Raw genomic sequence first — 22,136 nt, 5'->3', positions numbered from 1 at the left:
CAGTAACACAATTAATACCGAAATTAGAATATTGCCAAAAGGCAGATTTTCACACGTTTCACATATGTAGCCACCTGTCAGTAATTTTTTTGTTCTCCATATCTTCCCACATACAGATTGGCTGAATGGGATCCTCTTTTATTTTTAAAACAGTTCTTATAATAAGCCTAGGCCTCTGAAAGTGAAGAGTGATCCAATTAGTTCCACCAGAGTAAAATGATACAGTCTATGTATGTGGTCTCCTCTGCCACATCTGTCATGGGCCATTTCGAAGTTCAGGCTCCTGCAGAGTTCAGATCGCTTAATGCTCTTATTTACTGTGTAGGCATTAGGGAAAATCCAACGACTTTCCATTTCTCAAATGAATTAACCACAAACAAAATGATCTATAAAATAAATGTACATATGCCACTCACTGAGGGAGCTTCCTTTATTTCAACATACAATTAAATTGGAAGATCTGTGTTTTATATTACAGTGAAATACTAAACTGAAAACAAGATTTAACTGCAGAATCTATTTTAAACCCATTTCAGAAATGATATTAAAATTAATTTAAATTACAGTTTATAATATAAATGCTGAAAAAATACATTTACTTATTCTGAAAAGTTTACTTAAGATTTCAAGAAAATAAATCACCGAACACCCTCATAGTTTGGCAGCTCTAAGTGACAGAAGCTTCACTAAATCCTCTGTTTACACTAGGGATTAACTGAGAAGATATTGAGCAGCAAAGTGAACTGTCCATGGTCAAGGGAACCTGCTCTCTGTCAGCCATTGGGGCATAAGGACAAAGCACGGACCCGGCAGGAAGTGACCCATAAATACATCTTTACACTAGATTTCTACAAAGAAAGTCTGCCTGTCACAAACCCCATATGACCATTAACTGCCCTGCAAGGCTTGCCAGGAGGCCTAATTACAGGTCTACAGAGTCTAATAACAAAAGCTGAAGAGCTTTAGCCTAGGGATGATCTGCTTCATACTGACTTGAGAGAGTCCATATAGTGTGACATTAGAAAAAGGCCCTGCTTTAAACCTCTCCAGGGACACAAAACAGGATCCAAGACCAAGGAGCCATGTGCAACTCAGCTTTGTACAAGCTTATGGCATCAGTTTTGTAACATTAACATTCAACTTCTGCGTGCTTAACATCTGCTTAAGAAAAGACAGACTTTCAGTTACAATTTTCCTTGCATTTTGCTGTCCACCAAAATGAGGGCATTGAGGTAAATGAACAGCAGAAAAATGGCATGCATCTATAAATAAGTAACCTTTACATTTTTACCGTCTTGGTTTTTAAAAGTAATTTTCATTTGTAATATGGGTGTGGGAAAATGAGTTTCAGGAAAGGGTTAAGAAGTTTGCAGGTCTTTGTTTCAAATCCTATCCTTTCATACACAAAGCAGGAAAACACATTGCAATTCTAATGTGGAAAAATATTTGTAATATATATATATAATTTATTACATTACTGAGCACGAGTATGGTAAATACTGCAACTTTCTGAACTCATTTTCCTTCAAAGGAAGGATGATTGGCAAGGTGGAGGAATGATATGATTTTAAGATAGGCTGCATAATCAGATTGTCTCAATATGGGGAAACACGCTTGGACTGGCAAGAGTAATTATTTTCTTATACAAACTATAAAACTCAGTAGCATTTTCTTGATCAAATACATTTAATCTATGGCTGAAAAGGTTTTCTAAATCATCAGTGCATTCCGATCATTTGTAAATCAGTACAATACGAGATAAAACCACCTTTAGTTCTCCAATGCCACATTTTCAAATTATTTTATGGTACATTTGTCTATTATGCAAAAGGTTAAATAAAGCAAACCAGCCATTTCCAATTTTGTTATGGAAATTGTGCACAGCCATTAAAAGTTACACATTTTTCAATACCATACTGAATGAAACAACATGGGGTAATAAAATATTTTATGGTGTTAACATTCTACAGGATACTTGGTGCATAGTATAATGCCACTGGACTAATAATCCAGAGGCATAGACTAATGCTCAAGGGAAGAGATACAAATCCCATGACAGTAGCTGGTGAAAGTTAAATTAAATTCATAATTCTGGAATTGATAAGAAATAGTTACCAGGAAACCATCAATTGTCATACAAGGGAAGGAAATCTGTGGTCCTTGCCTGGTCTGGCCTACATGTGACTCTAGGCCCACAGCAGTGTGGTTGATTCTTAACTGTCCTCTGAAATGGAGTTTCCAGCCAGTCAGTTCAAGAGCAATAAGGGATGAGCGAGCGATGCTGGCCTAACTTGCCCACAACCCAGAAAAGAGGAATTTTTAAAAAAGATTGATGAGCCCTTTAAAAGTGTGATTCAGGGGTCTTGTTCAGTCAGATTCTGGTGTATATGGAATGAGACTGTCTTCATATTGTGATCAATTCCTTTACAAGGCAACCTTATCTTCCTATTCCCCGCGGTATCTTTGCCAATCGTTTTAGACAAGAATTCTTATTTGATTGAATTTGAATGGTAGAAAATTACTGTAAGTTTTCTTCTCACGTGTTTATGGCTTGGAGTCTTACTTTTGTTTTACTTGCAGTTACTTTGGCTGCTGTCAAGGGAACACTGTGGTAGAGATTGGAAGTATCATTGATTCAGGTCAGAGGTCATTTAACACTTCATGGGGTTGCTCATTTCAGCTTGTTCTGGAGAGATCATGTTATCCCATTCATGTTATTTAAATCAATTAATAACAGGACACCAAGATTGAACACTATAGTACGTCGAATGCCACCATACAATGAGCCCCAGCTTTTACAGTAGCTTGGTTTCAACTAGCTACTATACATACATGGAGAATATTTAACATCTCATTAAGTCTGGGTCCAAACTAAAAAAATGTGAGATAGATTTGCTCTTAACTTGGAAATGGGGTGGGATTTTCTGGCACTTCCCGCTGGCAGGATCTTCATAGAATCATTGAATCCTTCAGTGCAGAAGGCGGCCATCCGGCCCATTGTGTCTGCACCGACCTCAATCCCACCCAAACCCTATCCCCATAGCCCCATGCATTTACCCTAATTAGTCCTCAACACCAAGGGGCAATTTAGCATGGCCAATCACCTAATCTTAAATCTTTGGAGTGTGGGAGGAAATCAGAGCATCTGGAGGAAACTCGTGCAGACATGGAGACAATGTGCAAACTCCATACAGACAGTGACCCAAGCAGGGAATCAAACCCAGGTCCCTGGCGCTGTGAGGCAGCAGTGCTAACCACTGTGCCACCGTGCTGCCCCTCTTCTGGTCCCTGTGGTGGGATGGCCGAGCCACACAAAATGCTGTGGACTTCGGCTGGACCAGATCCCACTAGCAGCCAAAACACGCTGCAGTGGGGGTAGGGTTCTAGAAAATCCCGTTATGGATCTTACTTTTCTGTTTTGAGCTCCAAGAAGTACAAAGTACAGATAATCCAACATGAAACAACAACAATAAAAGTAAAATTATTTAAAATACATTACCGATCTGTTGGTATCTGAAAGGGGAAAGCAATAGCCGAAATGTTGACTTTCTTTTTCTCATATTAGTTGATGGCTGACCTTGTGTTCTTGCAGCAATGTTTTGCTTTGATTCTGATTTTCAGCATTTGTTCACATAGGACTCAATGTAAAACTATATTGATCTTGCAGGTGAAGTGTCAATTTGACTCAGTGATAGCACTGTCAGCTGGTCAAACTGTTGCGTATTTTAGCTACCCACCACCTCCACAACAAGGCTTTGAGCACATCACCCATGTTAAACAGACACTTCTGAGAGAGGGCTGCATTTCCACGAGAGCTGTCTCTTAGAGGAATCTTAGGTTTATAATACTGGATCAGCAACCCCAAAGTTGTAAGTTTATCTTAAAGTTGATTTATTAGTGTCACAAGTAAGCTTACATTAACACGGCAATGAAGTTACTGTGATAATCCCCTAGTTGCCACACTCCGATGCCTGTTCAGGTACACGGAGGGAGAATTTAGCATGGCCAATGCACCAAACCAGCATATCTTTTGGACTGTGGGAGGAAACTGGAGCACCCAGAGGAAACCCACGCAGATATGGGGAGAATGTGCAGATTCCGCACAGACCATGTCCCAAGCCAGGAACTGAACCCGTGTCCCTGGGGTGGTGAGGCAGCAGTGCAAACCACAGTGCCACCGTGTCACCCCTTATCTTCTCTTCGGCAAATTAAGAAAGTGAATTTAATAAATACCATAATCTGTGGATGAACACTAGAAAAAAAATTGAACACTGCCACACTAAAAATCCAACCCATCACATTCCGGCCACATACTCAGTGACTGAATCTTGACAATCTCAGAGGGAACTAGGAATGGTTGAATAAACAATGGCCTACCATCCCAACAATAAATAAATTGGGGTGCACCTGAAAGATCCTACAACACTGATCAAGAGACAGCAGAGTCCCCCAGGTATCCTGACCAATAACACTGAACCACTCCTACTACCATTAACAGGTTAATTACTTCATTTGTTATTTGTGGAGACTTGTATGCAATTTGCTGAAAAGTGACATTTCAAAAATTATTTATTGGTTGTGAAGCACTTTGGTTGACCAGAGATTGTGAAATGTATCACATTAATATAAATTCTTGTTTTAAGTTTGAGGAAGTATATTTCAAGGACAGAAACTACATTGTGCTATTGGTTTGTAGCTCATGTTTCAAATGACTGCTGTAAACATGAGACTCCTCTTCCCAATAAGGGAACATTAATCTTGAAAATATATAATGCTTGCCACTTTTTCATCATGTGGAATATTAAAAAATGGGAGAGAGTGATCTCACAGTCTATGACGAAAAAAGAAGCTTATCACGACAAGGAAGCTTCTCCCAGTTGTCTCTATTCATTAAGAACACCGTTAAACTGCCATTTTTTTCATCGATAGAAAGCCGTTTCAGACAGACAATGATGCAAATGTAACTGAAACAAAGGTGTCAAGTAACAATCTGACTCCTACACACACTAAATCTAGGAGGCTGCTTTGATCCTGATCAGGTGCAGTGCAGGTCCAGCATTTTGACTGCCAATTCAACATTTTCAGACACTTTCCGAACACTTTTCTCAATGCTGGGAGAAAGTAGAAATTCTCTGCGCTCTGACGACATTAAAACTTTGCCCCACACAAAAGCAAATTCTGCACAAGTCAAAGCTGCACATCTTACTCTGCAGATGCTGATCTGAAACTAGTAGCTGCAGTTGATTCCAACCTAAAAATACATCAATTGCTTCTGTAGAGCAATAACATGCCCTGTTATGGCCTTTGATCTTATTAGAAACTCGTCTGAGAAATAGGTTTCTTAGGGCTGCATCTATTGAATGTCAGCATAATAGGTGATTATGCAAAAACCTAAATAATCATACGATCCATATTATGTCCTGTTGTGATATAAGTTGCAAATAACAAGTTAACTGCATTCAATTAACGTTATTTTGTTCTTTGGATTAGATCCTACTAAATTATGCCTTTAAAGTAGCCACCACAGTCCAAAGTGTACTTGCAACTCACCAGTATTTCCCATTATCAATTGCTAATTGAATGTTATGTGTCTGAGCAAATGCATCCTTAAAAACATTCTCAATGTTTGCTTCCAAGTAATGCACCTCATAACAAGATTCTCATTAACTGCCATTTACTGCACTGTAAGATTTATTTAATTACCAAAATCAAAACATCCTGCGCATCATGCAACACAACTTAAGTTCCTTGAAAGTCAGAGCATTTTTAATCAAATAAAAACAAACTATCTTGATCTACTTTGCTATCAATGCAATTTGGATCAAAATTAAACGGCTTCACAAATTGGTGCTTTGAACAACTACCACATATTGACGTCTATTGAATTTTGAATGGTTTTAAGTAAAACAGCTATGACCAACCATAAATATTATAGCTCTAAATACACTTTGATTATTGCTTAGCTATCAATGACTGTTTGCTAACTGCTGAAAGAAACATTGCTTTTTTAACTCGAGTAAAATTAAATAATGACATATGAATATGCTCTGCATTGCTGGAATTGTCAACCACACTCTTTAAAATAAGGTTACAAAAGTGAAATTCAAATAGAAAATAATCTTTTTCAATAGAAACAGGTTCCTGTTTTCCACCAGGATTGCGTGTGATCTATTCTCTCCTTCAATTTTTCACTCTAAAAATAAGGTGCCACGCACTATATATTTCATTTGAATCACACAGATTCAAGACTGGAATGATATATAACCCATAGTAGCTTTATCATATTTTGGAGAGTAAGATTAAGAAATAAATGCTGACAGCTCTGTGCAAATTAAACAAATTGTACCATTCAGCTCACAACCGTCACATCTACTTTATAATTATACATTTCAAAAATATATTAAAGGTACTCCAAGTTATATATACAATTTGAACCATGAAACAATTCTATTGCTTTAGTGTTTTTTTTGTGTGTGGGGGGGGGGGGGTGGGAGGACGGCAATGAAAGCATATCTGCATTGAAAGTTCAGCCAATATGGTGATCTAAACATGTAATGCAATCAGTTGCCAAGTTTTAATCGAAATGTTTTCATTTTGCTCATATCAATCGCTTTTATAAATAATAATTAGACAATTTCTTTATAAGGTAAAAATGAAAATAAAATATCGATCATGTATAGTAACTTGCAAAAAAGAATCCACCTAGTTTTCTGAGATAATGTCAAAGTGTCAAATTCACCACAATTCATTGTCAAGGAGACAGAAAATTAGCTGTATTTTGTGAAAGCGATATGCATGGTTAATGAAATGTTTCATTTCTTTCATACATTATTTTCTTCCTCTTGGAGGGATTAACTCCTTGCCGGCTACAGTTCCATAGGTGCCAGTTTGCCAATAGTATGCCACCCAAGAGGCCTTTATGCATGTGTAAGCAATTATCTTTTGCTCGCCAGTTACGGCAGCCTGAACACAGTGGGACAGATACCATAACAAGGGAACAAGAAAAGAAGTGAAAAACATGCCGAGCCCAGGATGAGGTCTCAGCAGGTCCAAAAGAGACTGGAAGACATCAGTACTCAGACAGAGAATCAGTACAACCCAAGTCCCTGTCACTTTGTATCTATCTGCCAATTATCTTGTGATACGCATATCGATCCTCTTTCGCCTTTGCAGCCATGTCAATTCCTGATTTCCAACGTCATCAAATCAGCAAATGATTGCACAATAAATTACTGCTACTTTACAAAGGTGCTTGACAGGACAGTACACTCCACTGCCAATGCTGATGTTGCTGTACTCAGCTGCTCTGGATGCTGTTGCTAATGCTCAAATTATTCTCACATGTCCAGCTGCCCGAAAATTGGGAATTGCTCACCAAACATGGGACAGTCTTCAGCTGCCGAGAACATAGGGGATTATCAGGGAGTTAACACTGAAAAGAGAATATTCTGGTCAGCATTTCATCTAAACCTAACTATATAATTTTTTAAAATGGGGAACTGTGTCTATAGTAACAGTAATTGCAGTCAATATCCAATTCTTGCTTTGTACAAAAGCCTGCTTCAAAAGTGATATAAGATCAGCACTAAATTATGTATAAGAGGAGTGATAGCAAGGTAAATAAAACCGTGACAGTAAGATTTCTCATCCCTCTCCCAACCCGAATTCTCCATTAACTGGAATTCTGGGGTTGGGTCGGTTTTCTGATTGGATATATCAAACTCACTAGTAATATTGATTGGCCACTTGCCCTCGCTCTGATCTTAGCCTCCCACTGCTCTGCAGCACCATCTCCCCTCGGTGCATTCACTTGATCCACATGCTCCATTCACTTGATCCACACGCCCCATTCACCTGATCCACACGCTCCAATCACCTGATCCACACGCTCCATTCACTTGATCCACACGCCCCATTCACCTGATCCACACGCTCCATTCACCTGATCCACACGCTCCAATCACCTGATCCACACGCTCCATTCACCTGATCCACACGCTCCATTCACCTGATCCACACGCTCCATTCACCTGATCCACACGCTCCATTCACCTGATCCACACGCTCCAATCACCTGATCCACACGCTCCATTCACCTGATCCACATGCTCCATTCACCTGATCCACACGCTCCATTCACCTGTAACACACACTCCATTCACCTGATCCACACGCTCCATTCACCTGATCCACACGCTCCATTCACCTGATCCACACGCTCCATTCACCTGATCCACACGCTCCATTCACCTGATCCACACGCTCCAATCACCTGATCCACACGCTCCATCACCTCTCGAGACCCCAACACCCCCTGAATGAGCACCCTGGAATGTTCTGATTGGATAAAAATGTGGAACTCACCTTAAATTTCAGTTAACAGGTATATTCAGGTATATTTGATTATCTGGCACGTCCCACTCCCATAGTATGCCGGATAACAGAGATTTTACTGTAGTAAGTAAATGACAAACCAACATTATTCTGGGAGTAAATGGTCCAAGTTGTTAATTGGGAATTCACTTGTGCTCCTATAAATAGGAACAGACTGAAAATGTGGGTTTGGGTCAGGGTGATTTGGGTTAAGTGATGCGTGTTCATTAAGTGTATCTGTAAATAAATGCTTAAAGTATGTAAAGATTGACTCAATTCCTATCCTTCATCACCTGGTTTTCTGGTAACATACATCAATGCTGTGGTTAAAAAAACCCAAACTTGAGGAAAACGAGCCAGCAGACAAGGATCAGGTCGGCTGTCACAGAAGCTGCAAGACTGCAAGCAACAAAAAGCAAGGTCTGAAAGCTTGGCTTCCGCAGGGTGAAAGGCTACATCTCCAGAAGTCTTTCTAGATGGGGTGGGTTCTCAGCAGAGGACTGGGTTGATCATCAAGAACAGATCTCTAAGTAGTCACATTGCTGCAATTAGTTCCTCGTCACAAAACCTGATCTTCAATATGTCCTTGAGAGACACGTTGAAGATGATTTTGGCATGAACCACATTCCTCAATGTTGTTGTCCAGCATCAGGACCTTGTAAGCTTTGGCTTGAGACAGACACTAGAGAGCTGCAGAAACACAAGTGCTCAATATAATCAGATATATAAATATAGAATCATAGAATGGTTAAAAGCACAGGAGGAGGCCATAGGACCTATCGTGTCTGTGCTGGATTTCTGAAGGAACAATTCACCTACCTCTTCTCCACAGCCTGCAAAATTCTCCCTTTTCAGATAATGGTCCAATTCTCTTTTCAAAATCTCAACTGACCCTGCACCCATCGCACCCTCAGGCAGTGTATTCCAGATACTAAACACATGCTGCATGGAAAGATTTTTCCTCATGTCACCATATACAAAAAAATAGGGGATTGGCAGTGGGCAATATGTCTCCTGATCACTTCAGTCTCTGTCCCTCAGTTTTGAATGTTACAGGTACATTTTGCATAAAATCTTTTCTGCCAAAAAATAAAGCAAATTCAACTGAATAGTGATAGAACCAACATGATATAAATATGGTTTTAGCTTTGCTTCTACGTTGTCAGGGGAACACAAAGTAAGCATACAAGATTCAATCATGCCAAGTTTGTAATTCATGCCTTTTTTCTCACATGGTTTCTGGGAAGTGTGTGGTCCACAAAAAAATGCAGGAGTAGTGGTATGAAATGTTTTTTTGATACCTTTCTGTACTAAAGATAGCTCTCTGACAATTATACATAAAAAATACAGAACAAAAATAAATCTGCAGATCATTTTTGAAAAGCGGCCCAAATGTGCTTGCAGCTGTAAATATACTTGGAAATGAAGAGGAAAGACATGGATTCATATAGCTGCAACTGAAAATCAACATTAGCATGAGGTTTGCAATATTGGGATCCAAAGAATCGCAGCCATTTTATTTGTCCCCAAATCCCTGGATTGACAGCCAGGTAAGCAGGGAATTAGAAATGGTAACATTAAGAATCTGTGGTGTTCCTAGCTATTGGCTGAAATGAAGCTCCAGCAAGAAGAGGTGCACAGAAAGAGGTGAGCAAGAAAATAAGGCACAACTTTTTTAGACAGAGGGAAAAGAGCAGAGTGAAAATAGGAAAGATACTGTGGGATGGTGAGAACAGAGATATCCACAGGTAAAAGGATATGCAAAAGTTGTCCTTACAAAAAAAACTGAGCGAGTCTGGAAGAGATAAGCAGGTTGAATTAGAAACCTGAATACCTGTTGGTGATTGAGAGTAGGGCAGTGCTCAATGCACCACAGGTTAAAGGGGTATAAAAGTTTATTGGAGCAAAAATGATTCAAATACTTGTCAGGTTAAACTGGATGCAAATTGTACAGAACTATAGCATTTTTATCTGTTCAGACAAAATGTGTAAACAATAAAAATAGATCCTGACAGTAGTATAAAGATAATGGTGAAGAATAAACCGGCTTTAAAATAACCCAGAGTTTGAGTGAAAATCCCCAAATTACAATCAGGGTTAATAAATGCTATATTATTTAGAGTATCTGAACAATGAGAAAAATGCAAACATAAATGCTATGTTCTGTATTATATTTGTAATGCTAGGTTTTCTCTACAATAAGCCCTTTAAAAAAAAATCAGATTTCATTTTAGTTGCCAGACTGCAGCGGTGAGGAAAAACACAAACAATTCCTTAATCTTGTCGCCACCACTCCACCTGTCGCAAATGCATCTGTCCATGATAGTATCAGTAGGAATGAGTAGCATGCAGGCCTTATTGAGACAAGTCCTGTCTTCACTCTGTGCAGTAAGGCATTACTACCGTGCTAAATAGGATAGATTCAGAACAATTTAGTAGTTCAAATCTGGGCACTCCATGAGGCATTGGGATCATCGGCAATCTGTAACCTCATGGCCCTGATATCGCCGACTCTGCCATTACCATCATGTCAGGTGACCAATTCTCATTCAATAAGGTGGGTCAAACAGCATGGTAGGAGGTACCAGACATAGTTAAACATTTGGTGCCAATCCAGTGAAGGTACGACAAGACGATATCTATGTTAAACAGTAGAAGCAGCGTGCAATAGATAGAGCAACGGAGCAGATCCAAGCCCTCCAGTCCTGTTACATCCTTTCATGAATAGTGGTGGACAATGAAACAACTTACAAGAGGAGGCGGCTGCATGAACAGCTCAATTTTCAATAATGGCAGAGGCCAGCAAAGGGGTGCAAAAGACAAGGCTGAAACATTCGCAATCATCTTCAGCCAGAAGAGCCAAATGCATAAACCATCATAGCCTCCTCCTGAAGTGTCAACATCACAGATGCCAGCCTTCAGCCAATCTGATTCAGATTGTGAGATTTCAGGAAACAGGAAATGCACTGGACACAGCAATTCAGCTATAGTACTGGAAGATTTGTGTTCCAAAATGAGCCTCACCTCTAGACAAGCTGTCCAGTACAGCACCTACCCAACATAGTAGGAAATTGCTGAGGTATGCAATGCCCACAAAAAGCAGGACATCAGTTCCTTACCTCTTCATTAGTTTACTGTCAATCAGCAGCAAGGTGAGGTGGTGTCAGGGACAATGATATCAGCTCCACCTACACACCAATAAACTATTTGCTACTCAGTTTGGGTTCTACCAGGATCATTTGGCTCCCAGCTTCATTACAGGCTTGGTCCAAACAAGAGCAAAAAAGCTGGGTTCCAGAGATGGTGCGAGAGCCACTGCCCTTGACATCAAGGCAGCAGTTAGCAGAATGTGGCATCAGGGACTCCTCGTAAAATTGAATTCAATGGGGAATTAGGTTGGAGTCATACCTAGTCAAGGGAACATAGTTACAGTCACTGCAGACGAATCATCACTCCAGAACATCATGCAGGTGTCCCCCAGGATAGTATCGAAGGTTCAACCATCTTCAGCCACTTCATCAGTGGCCTTCCCATTATGATAAGATCAGAAGTAGGGATATTCACTGATAATGAATTGTACAGTACATTCACAATTCTGATTAAACTGATGACTATGCCCACCTGCTGGACAACATTCAAGCATCCGATGATTTGCATGTAAGTTTCATGCTAAACAAGTGCCAGAAAAGACTTTCTCCAACAAAAATAGCCTAATCATCTTCCCTTGACATTTAACAGCATTGCCATGATCAAATCCTCCACCATCAACATCTGAGGGATTACCATTGACCAGCAACTTAAGTGGACTGATCAAATAAAAACTGTGGTTAAAAGAGAAGTCAGAGGCTGGGCATTCTGTGACAAGTTCCTTACTCCCTATATCCTTTCTACCATTTACGTGGCACAATTCAGGAGTGTAATGAAAGACTGTGTACTTTCCTGTGTGCAGTTCCAACAATACTCAAGAAGCCTGAGACCATACAAGCCAAAGTAGTCTGCTTGATTGGCACCTCATCTAACATTTTAAGCATTTGCTCTATCCACCACCAGTGCACTGTGGTTGCCGTGTGCACCCCATAGAAGATGTACTACAGCAACCCTCCAAGGTTTCTTTGACAGCAACTTCCAAACTCACCGATGACAAGGGCAGCAAGAGTGAGGGAAAACGGCCCACCTCAAACTTCCCCTCTAAGTAACACACATCCTGAGTTGGAAATAGATTGCCATTACATCAATGCTGCTGGGTCAAAAGTCCAAAAATTCCCCATCTAACAATCTGTAGGAGTACCTTCACCACATTAACTGTAGGGATTCAAAGAGGTGGCTCACTATCACTTTTCTTGAGGGAAATCAGGGATGGGCAATAATGCTGGACTTTATAACGACATCTATAATTCAGAAACAAATAAAAACTAACCTTCATGTTTCCCAATGGTGCATTCAAGTTAAGAATTAACTGCCTGATTAAGTCCAAATTTGTACCTAACACAGTAAAGATTAGGTTGTCAATGTGACAAATTTACAGATATATCAATACAGTATAAATAGTTGCCACTAATCTCTCATAAATTCCAATGAAAATTTAACAGTCATTTTAAAATATTCATACAGATAATTTATTGAGAAAGATACAGAGTAACAGACAAGCAGTAATACAACATAACTTGCCTCCACTCTCCTTGCAACACCCAGGCATTTTATTTTAAAATTAGTCAACACATGTTAATGGCCTGGAGATTCTTGAAAAACAATGTAACCAGCAAGTTACATAAAAATGTACTGTGATCTTCCCAGAGGCGAGTTATGCCAACATTTTCTGAGAATCTAACTAACATATGCCAGAATGGAAAAACTGTGTGAAATGTGGAAATCATTGTAACAAATCTCAGCCCAAGGACAGTGCTGAACCAACACCATATCCCTTTTTAGGCATGAAAATTAAAATTTCAAGCCAACAAATCATTATTTATGTATGTGGTGAACCATCGTTGGTTCACCACTGGGGTTTGTTACCATGTTACTGTTGGGCTAGGGTGTTATTACTGTGGGGGTTGTACTATGTTGTTGGGTTAGGGTGTTTACCTGTTATAAGTGTTACCATGGCACATTCCAGTGGGGTCCCGCCTCCGGTGGCAGGGTATAAGACCCCCTGCTCCGGCAGGACCCCTTCAGTCTGAACTGGTGTATTCGTGTTAGTAGTTTCATTGTTACTGTATTAAAGCCTTCAATACTAAAGCCTTGATTCCATGTGCTCATTGACGCGCATCAATTTAATACAGTAAACAGAGAGTATGGAACAGATTCTAAAACCGGATCGTCTGACACTGGACCCACGTGCGGTCGGTGCAGCTAACACATTCGACCATTGGTGGAAGTGCTTTGAGGACTACCTGGCAGCCTCGGTAGCTATCACTACGGACAGTGATAGACTCCAGGTCCTCCACGCGAGGGTAAGCGACACGATTTACCTAGCCATTCGTGCAGCTCCCACTTACCAGGGTGCCGTCGAGCTCCTAAAGAATAGGTACATTACGCCATCCAACGAGATACATGCTCGTTACCTCCTCGCTACACGACGTCGGCAGTCGGGCGAAACCATAGAGGATTATGCCAATGAGCTCCTGCAGCTTGCCAGGGGTTGCGACTGTAAGGACGTCTCCGCCGAGCAGTACATGTACGACCTCGCCCGAGACGCGTTCGTAGCAGGGGTAGGGTCCTCGTACATCAGGCTTAAATTACTAGAAAAGGGGAAACTCAACTTGACCCAGGCAATGGGGATGGCCGCGAGGTTGGAGGCGGCGTCGAAGAGCTTGGCGCTGTACCCCGAGGACCACGTGCAGTCAACGTGGTTGGAGCAAGCTCTGCTCCCTCCTCGCCCCGCGAACCCGCGCTCCCAGATCGATTCGACGACGGCGGCAGCTCCAGGTGGCCAGCGATGCTATTTTTGCGGTGGGGCCAAGCATCCACGGCAACAGTGTCCGGCAAGAACGGCAATCTGCAGCCAGTGCGGTAAAAAAGGCCACTACGGCAAAGTCTGTAGGTCCAGACCTAAAAACGGCAGTGCAGTTTGTAACCCTCCAGAACGGAGACCATCTCTTTCGGCGTTGCAGTACCCACGAGGTCCGACCACGTGCGATCTCAGGACGGCGCCATCGTGGCAAACAGAGGAGGAGGAAGACCACCAGGAGTCGCTGCGCTTGGCGCCCTCGCCCACGTGCGATTCATGGGGGCGGCCATCATGGTCCACGACGACTAGGAGCGACCAGCAGGGGTCCTCAGCATCCACATCGGCAGCATGCAGTGACGCCCAGGGGCCAACGGTGGCGTCGATCTCTCTGGATCAGACCAGGCATTACAGACTGGAACATTCTATGATGGAGGTAAAGGTTAGTGGCAGAACTGTGAATTGTCTGTTTGACAGTGGGAGCACCGAAAGTTTCATACACCCTGAAACTGCTAAAAGGTGTGGACTCCGGGTTCTCCCTGCCAAACAGACAATTTCCATGGCATCACAGTCCCGGTCTGTACCGATCCAAGGACGATGTATGGTAACTCTTGAGGTACAGGGCACAGTTTACGAGCAATTCAGGCTCCTTGTGCTACCTCACCTTTGCGCGCCAATTATCCTCGGACTAAACTTTATGGTCCACATGAAGAGTGTGATCCTACAGTACGGTGGGCCACTCCCTTCACTGGCAGTAGGGAATCAGCCGCAGCCTCCAAATTGCCCAAAGCGCCCCGCGTGCAATCTATCCATCCTGAAGATCACGACACCATCCCTTTTTAAAAATCTGGTACCTGGCTGCAAGCCCATCGCTACTAAAAGTAGGCGTTACAGCGCTGAGGACCGGATCTTTATTAGATCTGAGGTTCAGCGGCTCCTCAAGGAAGGGATCATACAGGCCAGTGCTAGTCCGTGGAGAGCGCAGGTCGTGGTAGTCAAAAGCGGGAACAAACCTCGGATGGTCATCGACTATAGTCAGACCATTAATAGATACACGCTGCTGGATGCGTATCCTCTCCCGCGCATTTCTGATATGGTCAATCAGATTGCGCAGTACCGAGTGTTTTCTACCATAGACCTTAAGTCCGCCTACCATCAACTCCCCATCCGCCCAGAGGACCGACAATATACGGCCTTTGAGGCGGATGGTCGTCTATACCAATTCCTCAGGGTTCCATTTGGTGTCACCAATGGGGTCTCGGTCTTCCAGCGTGCTATGGACCGAATGGTGGACCAGAATGGGTTGCGGGCTACCTTCCCGTACCTGGATAACGTCACCATCTGCGGCCATGACCAGCAGGACCACGACACGAATCTCCAACACTTTCTGCGCACTGCATCTCGCCTGAATCTGACCTATAACAGGGAGAAGTGCGTATTCCGTACGCGTAAGTTAGCCATCCTCGGATACGTGGTGGAAAACGGGGTCATTGGCCCTGATCCAGACCGTATGCGCCCACTCACTGAACTTCCCTTGCCCGCTAGCACGAAAGCACTGAGGAGATGCCTCGGGTTCTTTTCGTATTATGCACAGTGGGTCCCCAACTACGCGGACAAAGCTCGTCCGCTCATTAAGTCCACGACCTTCCCACTTACGCCGGAGGCCCAATTGGCCTTCAAGGTTTTGAAAAGCGACATCTCGAAAGCCACGATGCACGCGGTGGATGAATCCATCCCTTTCCAGGTGGAGAGTGATGCATCTGACTTCGCCCTAGCCGCCACACTAAACCAGGCAGGCAGGCCCGTCGCGTTTTTTTCCCGCACCCTTCAAGGCCCAGAGATTCGGCACTCAGCGGTGGAAAAGGAGGCTCAGGCCATTGTGGAGGCAGTCAGACACTGGCGCCATTACCTGGCAGGTAAGCGGTTCACCCTGATCACGGATCAACGATCCGTGGCGTTTATGTTCAATAACACGCAGAGGGGCAAGATCAAGAACGATAAGATCTTGCGGTGGAGAATTGAGCTCTCCACCTATAATTACGATATTATGTATCGTCCAGGGAAGCTCAATGAGCCCTCGGATGCCCTCTCGCGCGGAACATGCGCCATCATGCAGGAGGACCGCTTGAAGGCTCTCCACAATGATCTGTGTCATCCTGGAGTCACCAGACTCTACCACTTCATCAAAGCCCACAACCTGCCCTACTCGGTGGAGGAGGTCAGGTCAGTAACTAGAAGCTGTCGGATTTGCGCAGAATGCAAACCACACTTTTATCGACCAGACCGGGCACATTTGGTCAAGGCCACTCGCCCTTTTGAGAGGCTGAGTGTGGATTTTAAGGGCCCCCTTCCCTCAACGGACCGGAATGTCTATTTTCTCAATATAATAGACGAATATTCCCGGTTTCCGTTTGTTTTCCCCTGTGCGGACACGTCAACTGCCACCGTCATCAAGGTTTTCAGTGAACTTTTTACCCTGTTCGGGTACCCCTGCTACATTCATAGCGACAGGGGCTCGTCGTTCATGAGCAACGACTTGAGGCAATTCCTGCTCTCATTCGGGATTGCCTCTAGTAGAACCACGAGCTACAACCCTAGGGGTAACGGACAGGTGGAAAGGGAGAATGCTACAGTCTGGAAGGCTGTCCTACTGGCACTGAAATCCAGGGGCCTTCCAGTCTCCCGTTGGCAGGAGGTCCTTCCAAATGCGCTCCATTCTATCCGCTCCCTCCTGTGTACGGCAACCAATGCTACTCCCCACGAGAGGATGTTCTCATTCCCTCGGAAGTCGTCCTCGGGGACCTCATTGCCAGCCTGGTTGACGTACCCAGGACCCGTCCTTCTGCGGCGCCATGTGAGGGCTCGCAAGTCCGACCCCTTGGTCGAACCGGTCCAACTCCTCCACGCCAACCCTCAGTATGCCTATGTGGCATATCCTGACGGGCGAGAGGACACTGTCTCCATTAGAGACCTGGCGCCCGCAGGGGACGTAGCAACCCCTGTCGCTCCTATTCCCCCAGTCACAAATCCACTACTCCTCATTACTTCCCCAGACGTGGCGCGGTCAGCACCGGGACCAGTGCATAACACTTTTACTCCCATGTACAGCTTGCCTGAGACTCGGAGATCGGCGCCACCATCATCACCACCACCACCACTACCACCAAACGTTCCAGGATCCCCTGCACCATCGCCTCACCAGGGCCGGCCGGCCCGGGAGTCCTTGAGGGGACAGCCACACGTTACTTGGAGAGAACCACTACAAGCATCTGCTCCGGTTTCGCAACCGGTGTTGAGGAGATCGCAGCGTCGGTGCGATCCTCCAGACCGTCTGGACTTGTGAATCCTGTGATTTTTTTTTTGTTATTGTCTGTTTTCGTCCACCCCGCCACCTTTTGTTCTTAAAGGAGGGGTGAATGTGGTGAACCATCGTTGGTTCACCACTGGGGTTTGTTACCATGTTACTGTTGGGCTAGGGTGTTATTACTGTGGGGGTTGTACTATGTTGTTGGGTTAGGGTGTTTACCTGTTATAAGTGTTACCATGGCACATTCCAGTGGGGTCCCGCCTCCGGTGGCAGGGTATAAGACCCCCTGCTCCGGCAGGACCCCTTCAGTCTGAACTGGTGTATTCGTGTTAGTAGTTTCATTGTTACTGTATTAAAGCCTTCAATACTAAAGCCTTGATTCCATGTGCTCATTGACGCGCATCAATGTACATTAAGCACACGTAGAAGTATTTCTGTTTTTAATGCCAAATCATTCTCGCGGCATAAAGATGCATTAAAATATACAGAGAGTACTTCATGACCTAGCAAGGAAAAAATTGCCATAAATCTGAGGCATGCATTTACAGCCAGTTCTGAGCTCCTGTAAATTCAGGGAATTCACGTGAGCAGTTCTTTTGTATTGGCCTTGGATCCACGTCATTAAGTGCCAGAAGGTTTTGGCAGAGGTTACACTAAATTGATACAAGAAATGCAAGTAATCTGTACAAGGCATAAAAATTAAAGAACATTTTTACACCTTAAACTGGCATTAAGCCTTGATTATATAATTTTGTGGCACAGAAAATTCCACATTACTAAGTCTACAGAACATGCTTGCATGGTGGTCTCCATCAGTGCTCTCTGTTAGCTGAAACAAGGTGCATCATTCTCAGGCAACATAGACAAATTCTGCTCTGTGCATAATTATTAACTATTTCTTCAACCTCTCCATCATACACACATGTTCTACCTTCTTCAATTAAGTTCAAATTGCCACGCCACCAGACGATATCGGTAACAGAAGGAAAGCTGAGTTTCACCAAAATGTTAGAGGAACGGCAACAAAATACTTGCTCATATACATATGAAGATGGTAAGAACATTTTGCTTGATCAGTAAATGTGAAATATGTTGGTAAAACCCATCATCGTTAATCAGTCTTTTACAAGCAAATGCAAGTTTCTAATTAAGGACTCATACAAGTCTATGTTAACTTAATTTGAATCCAAGTTTCAAAAAACTGAAATAACTTGGCAGGCAAACACAAACAATTCTTATCTGCCAAAGAAAGAAATTGCACCAAACATTTAACGACCAATTTCAAAATCTGGTTTCAGCAAGCAAATGTCTGGGCTTAATAGCTTTCATGGAAATAAACATTTACTTTATTTTTAGTGAGGCAAAGCTTATTTTTACAACTAAGAAAATAATGAACAGAATGAAAATATAAACTATCGTTTGAAAAAATCTACACACTATGTGTACAAGGAAATTCAATCTCATACAGTGCATGATACTTCAATACCATCACCTACCAGCAGCCTGGAGGACCAACTGTAATCTTGCTTTGGCCTGTTCCGCAGGGGGCTGCAAAACAACAAAGATAAACTCACATCCTTTATAATGGATCTCTGTATTAATGATGAGATAGTCCAAGGGATTTTCATTCATCGAGAAATAAAAGAACTGTGCACGACAATATACAATTCTTTGTGTAATCAAAATGACGCAGCATTCAAAAAAAAAAGAGTTTGAATGACTGGTGGAACACCCTCAGTTTCTGATTCAGAGTGGAATACTAGGCACCCATGAAAACATTGACCGGCCAACGTTAAACATCCTAGTTAAAACATGACACAAGTAAAACATGGTTCCCAGTTATCATTTCAAAATTTCTGTATAACATTACTTAAAATCTATCATCTTTCAGCAGCACTGTTCAAATAACTGAGACATAATGAAATATAAAATGTTAAGTTGCCAAAATATAGTTAAATGTAGTGTGACCAACATTTTATACAATACCCATCCTACAAATCTTAAAAATTACTCTTCCCACCAATTGTTACAAAAAATCCTCTTCATTTTCATATGCATGCTTGGGTGCTGCATCTATTATAGCAAAGTTCCAAAAAAATGAAAAAGATGTAAACTTTGCTTTAATTCTTTGTAGTTTGGGATCATTAGATTATTTGAGGATTTGCATAGTCAGTTCATACACATGTGCCACCAGAGCTCCTTGCAATCCCATTCAGCAAAGAAATGTTCAAATTTGCATAATCCTTCAAAGGCATCAACCTCCTCCTCCCCCACACAAATCCTCAGATTTAACACTACAGCTTCAAGTATTATCAAAATTATACTTTCTGCAACTTTGTGTAATGCAAATATATACACCATTTTGTATAATGGTTTTATTGAGACAAACTGGGGGCATAGAAACATTAGAGAGACAAAAACATCAAAATGTATTCTGTAATATCTGAGAGGTAGTTTACAGAGATGCTTTCAAACATGGCATACTGTTATTTCTGCCAATTTTCTTCCTTTCCTTCATCTCCGAGAGACACTGGCACCTTGCAGGGACACATTCCAATCCTATTCTAACTTGTCAAAACAGCCATTTTTCACGTATGAGCCCTGGCAGTGAGCATTAACTGGACTATTTGAATATGGGAACTATCACACTCAAGCCTGATCATGTCCTCAATTGCCTACATGCATTGATAGGTTATATAGACTGAATAGACTTTCTGGCCAATCCCTTCTCAAGCCTGGATTGCTAAAAACCCTTTGTGATATAACTAATTGCCATTACCCCAGTGGAGATCAGGTAACTTAAAGCAAGATGAGGATCAGACTTGCTATAATAATCACATTTTTAAGAAAGACGTATATTTATATTGTGCCTTTCACGACCGCACAACATAAACTAAAACTAATTTGCACCTGCAAAGCAGTCATGGTTACAATGTAGAAATGTAAGTTACCAGTTTGTGCAATACAAGCTCCAACAATAGCAATGTGATGATGAGTGAGGGATAAGTGAACAATTCTTTGAAGAACTCAGAGTGGACTCCATGCTCTCAAACACCTAAAACTGCACCAATTGGTAGTGATATACAGGACTTTGGAATGTGCTAGTCTGCAACACTTGGTCGAGGACAAATCTTTGCACTGGAAGAGCAACATGTTTCAGGCAGACCAAAGAGTTTCTCTCACCGAGTTAATAATCCTCCAGCAGCAGTTGAGGTTTGTCTCGGTGTATGTTCCTGGGAACAGCCCGTACAGAATCCTGCATCACAGAGGTGCTCGGGATGAACCTTGACAAATGCGACTGCATCTCTCTTCAGACCTTCCATGAGGAGGCATGCGACCATCTCTTTTCCACGAGGGACAGGTGATATGGTACGGTCCAACTACCTGGAGCATTCTGTGACAACATAGCCAGACTCATCCTTCGCAATGCCAGAGACAGGTAGGAGCTCAGTATATTATGACACTTGGTGTTTGTGTACCAAGGATGTACACAGCTTGATGCAGCCGCACACAAAGGTGGTCATCAGGATGAAGGCGACATTGGGTTCCTTTTTTCGTCTTTATCCAGAGATTTGTACATGGTGTCCTTTCAGACACAGTTCACCTTGGATCTCCAGATGAATTTGAAAATCGCTCAGGTGACTGCTATGGTGAAGATTCAGGGTATGGGCCAGACCAACCCCTAGAGTACCTCACACCTGATGACAAGGCTTTTCCAGCAATGGAGTGGGAGCATTGCTTCCACATGCCCAGTTTTTGCTTTTCCTTGGCAATATACTCCTCCCAGTTTTTGGCGCACACACCCCAGCTGCTGCAAATCATATCCCCAGCCGCTTCAGGTAAACTAAAAGGCCAAAGGATTAGTCTGTCCAGTTCCCATAGAACTCTTACCACAATTTACCTTGGCTCCTAAGACCATCCAAATTGGTCGCAGATATTCAGGAGCCTGCACACCAGCATCGGATCTGTGCAGAAGACAGCGACATCATTCATGTACAGTGAGGCTTTGACCTGAGTGCCTCTGCTGCCTGGGATTGTCACTCCTCTTATGCCCGATCCTTCTTGATTGACTCGACAAAAGGTTCTATACAACACACAAACAGGACAAAGGAGAAAGGACAGCCTGCCTGTCTCCAGCTTTGAACAGAAAGCTTTTTGATTTCCACCCATTGACTGAAACTGTGGTACTGATATTTATGTAGAGTCGTTGGACCCAATAGCAGATTCCCTCCCCAAACCCCATTTTGGTCAGCAAATCCATCATGTAGGTGCATGATATTCTATCAAACACCTTCTCCTGCCCCAGGCTGTTGAGACAGGTGTCCACCCTCCTCTCCTGCACATAGGCAATCGTATCCAAACAATGGAGCACGATTTTTTTATATATCCAATTCAATCCAATCAAAGCCCAATTCAAAGTCTCAACAAGTGAGACATTCCAGATCCAAGCTGACAAGGCAGGCAAGCCTCTTTCTGTCTTTGGCTTGATCTACATGATCCAACCTGATTGGA

General features: G+C 42.7%; 1 protein-coding gene across 3 annotated transcripts in view; it reads right to left on the bottom strand.

The window, feature by feature from the left end:
* Positions 1-22,136, bottom strand: part of rsrc1 (arginine/serine-rich coiled-coil 1) — a 385,706-nt gene that overhangs the window by 175,306 nt on the left and 188,264 nt on the right. For all 3 annotated transcript variants that reach the window (XM_078209009.1, XM_078209010.1, XM_078209011.1), the window contains exon 7: positions 19,121-19,172. In XM_078209009.1, the coding sequence (XP_078065135.1) occupies positions 19,121-19,172 (52 nt within the window). The remainder of the gene's footprint in view (positions 1-19,120; positions 19,173-22,136) is intronic.

Source organism: Mustelus asterias, chromosome 3 (genome assembly GCF_964213995.1).
Source record: "Mustelus asterias chromosome 3, sMusAst1.hap1.1, whole genome shotgun sequence".
NCBI classification, from domain to species: domain Eukaryota; kingdom Metazoa; phylum Chordata; class Chondrichthyes; order Carcharhiniformes; family Triakidae; genus Mustelus; species Mustelus asterias.
This window is presented reverse-complemented; position numbering and strand designations above follow the sequence as displayed.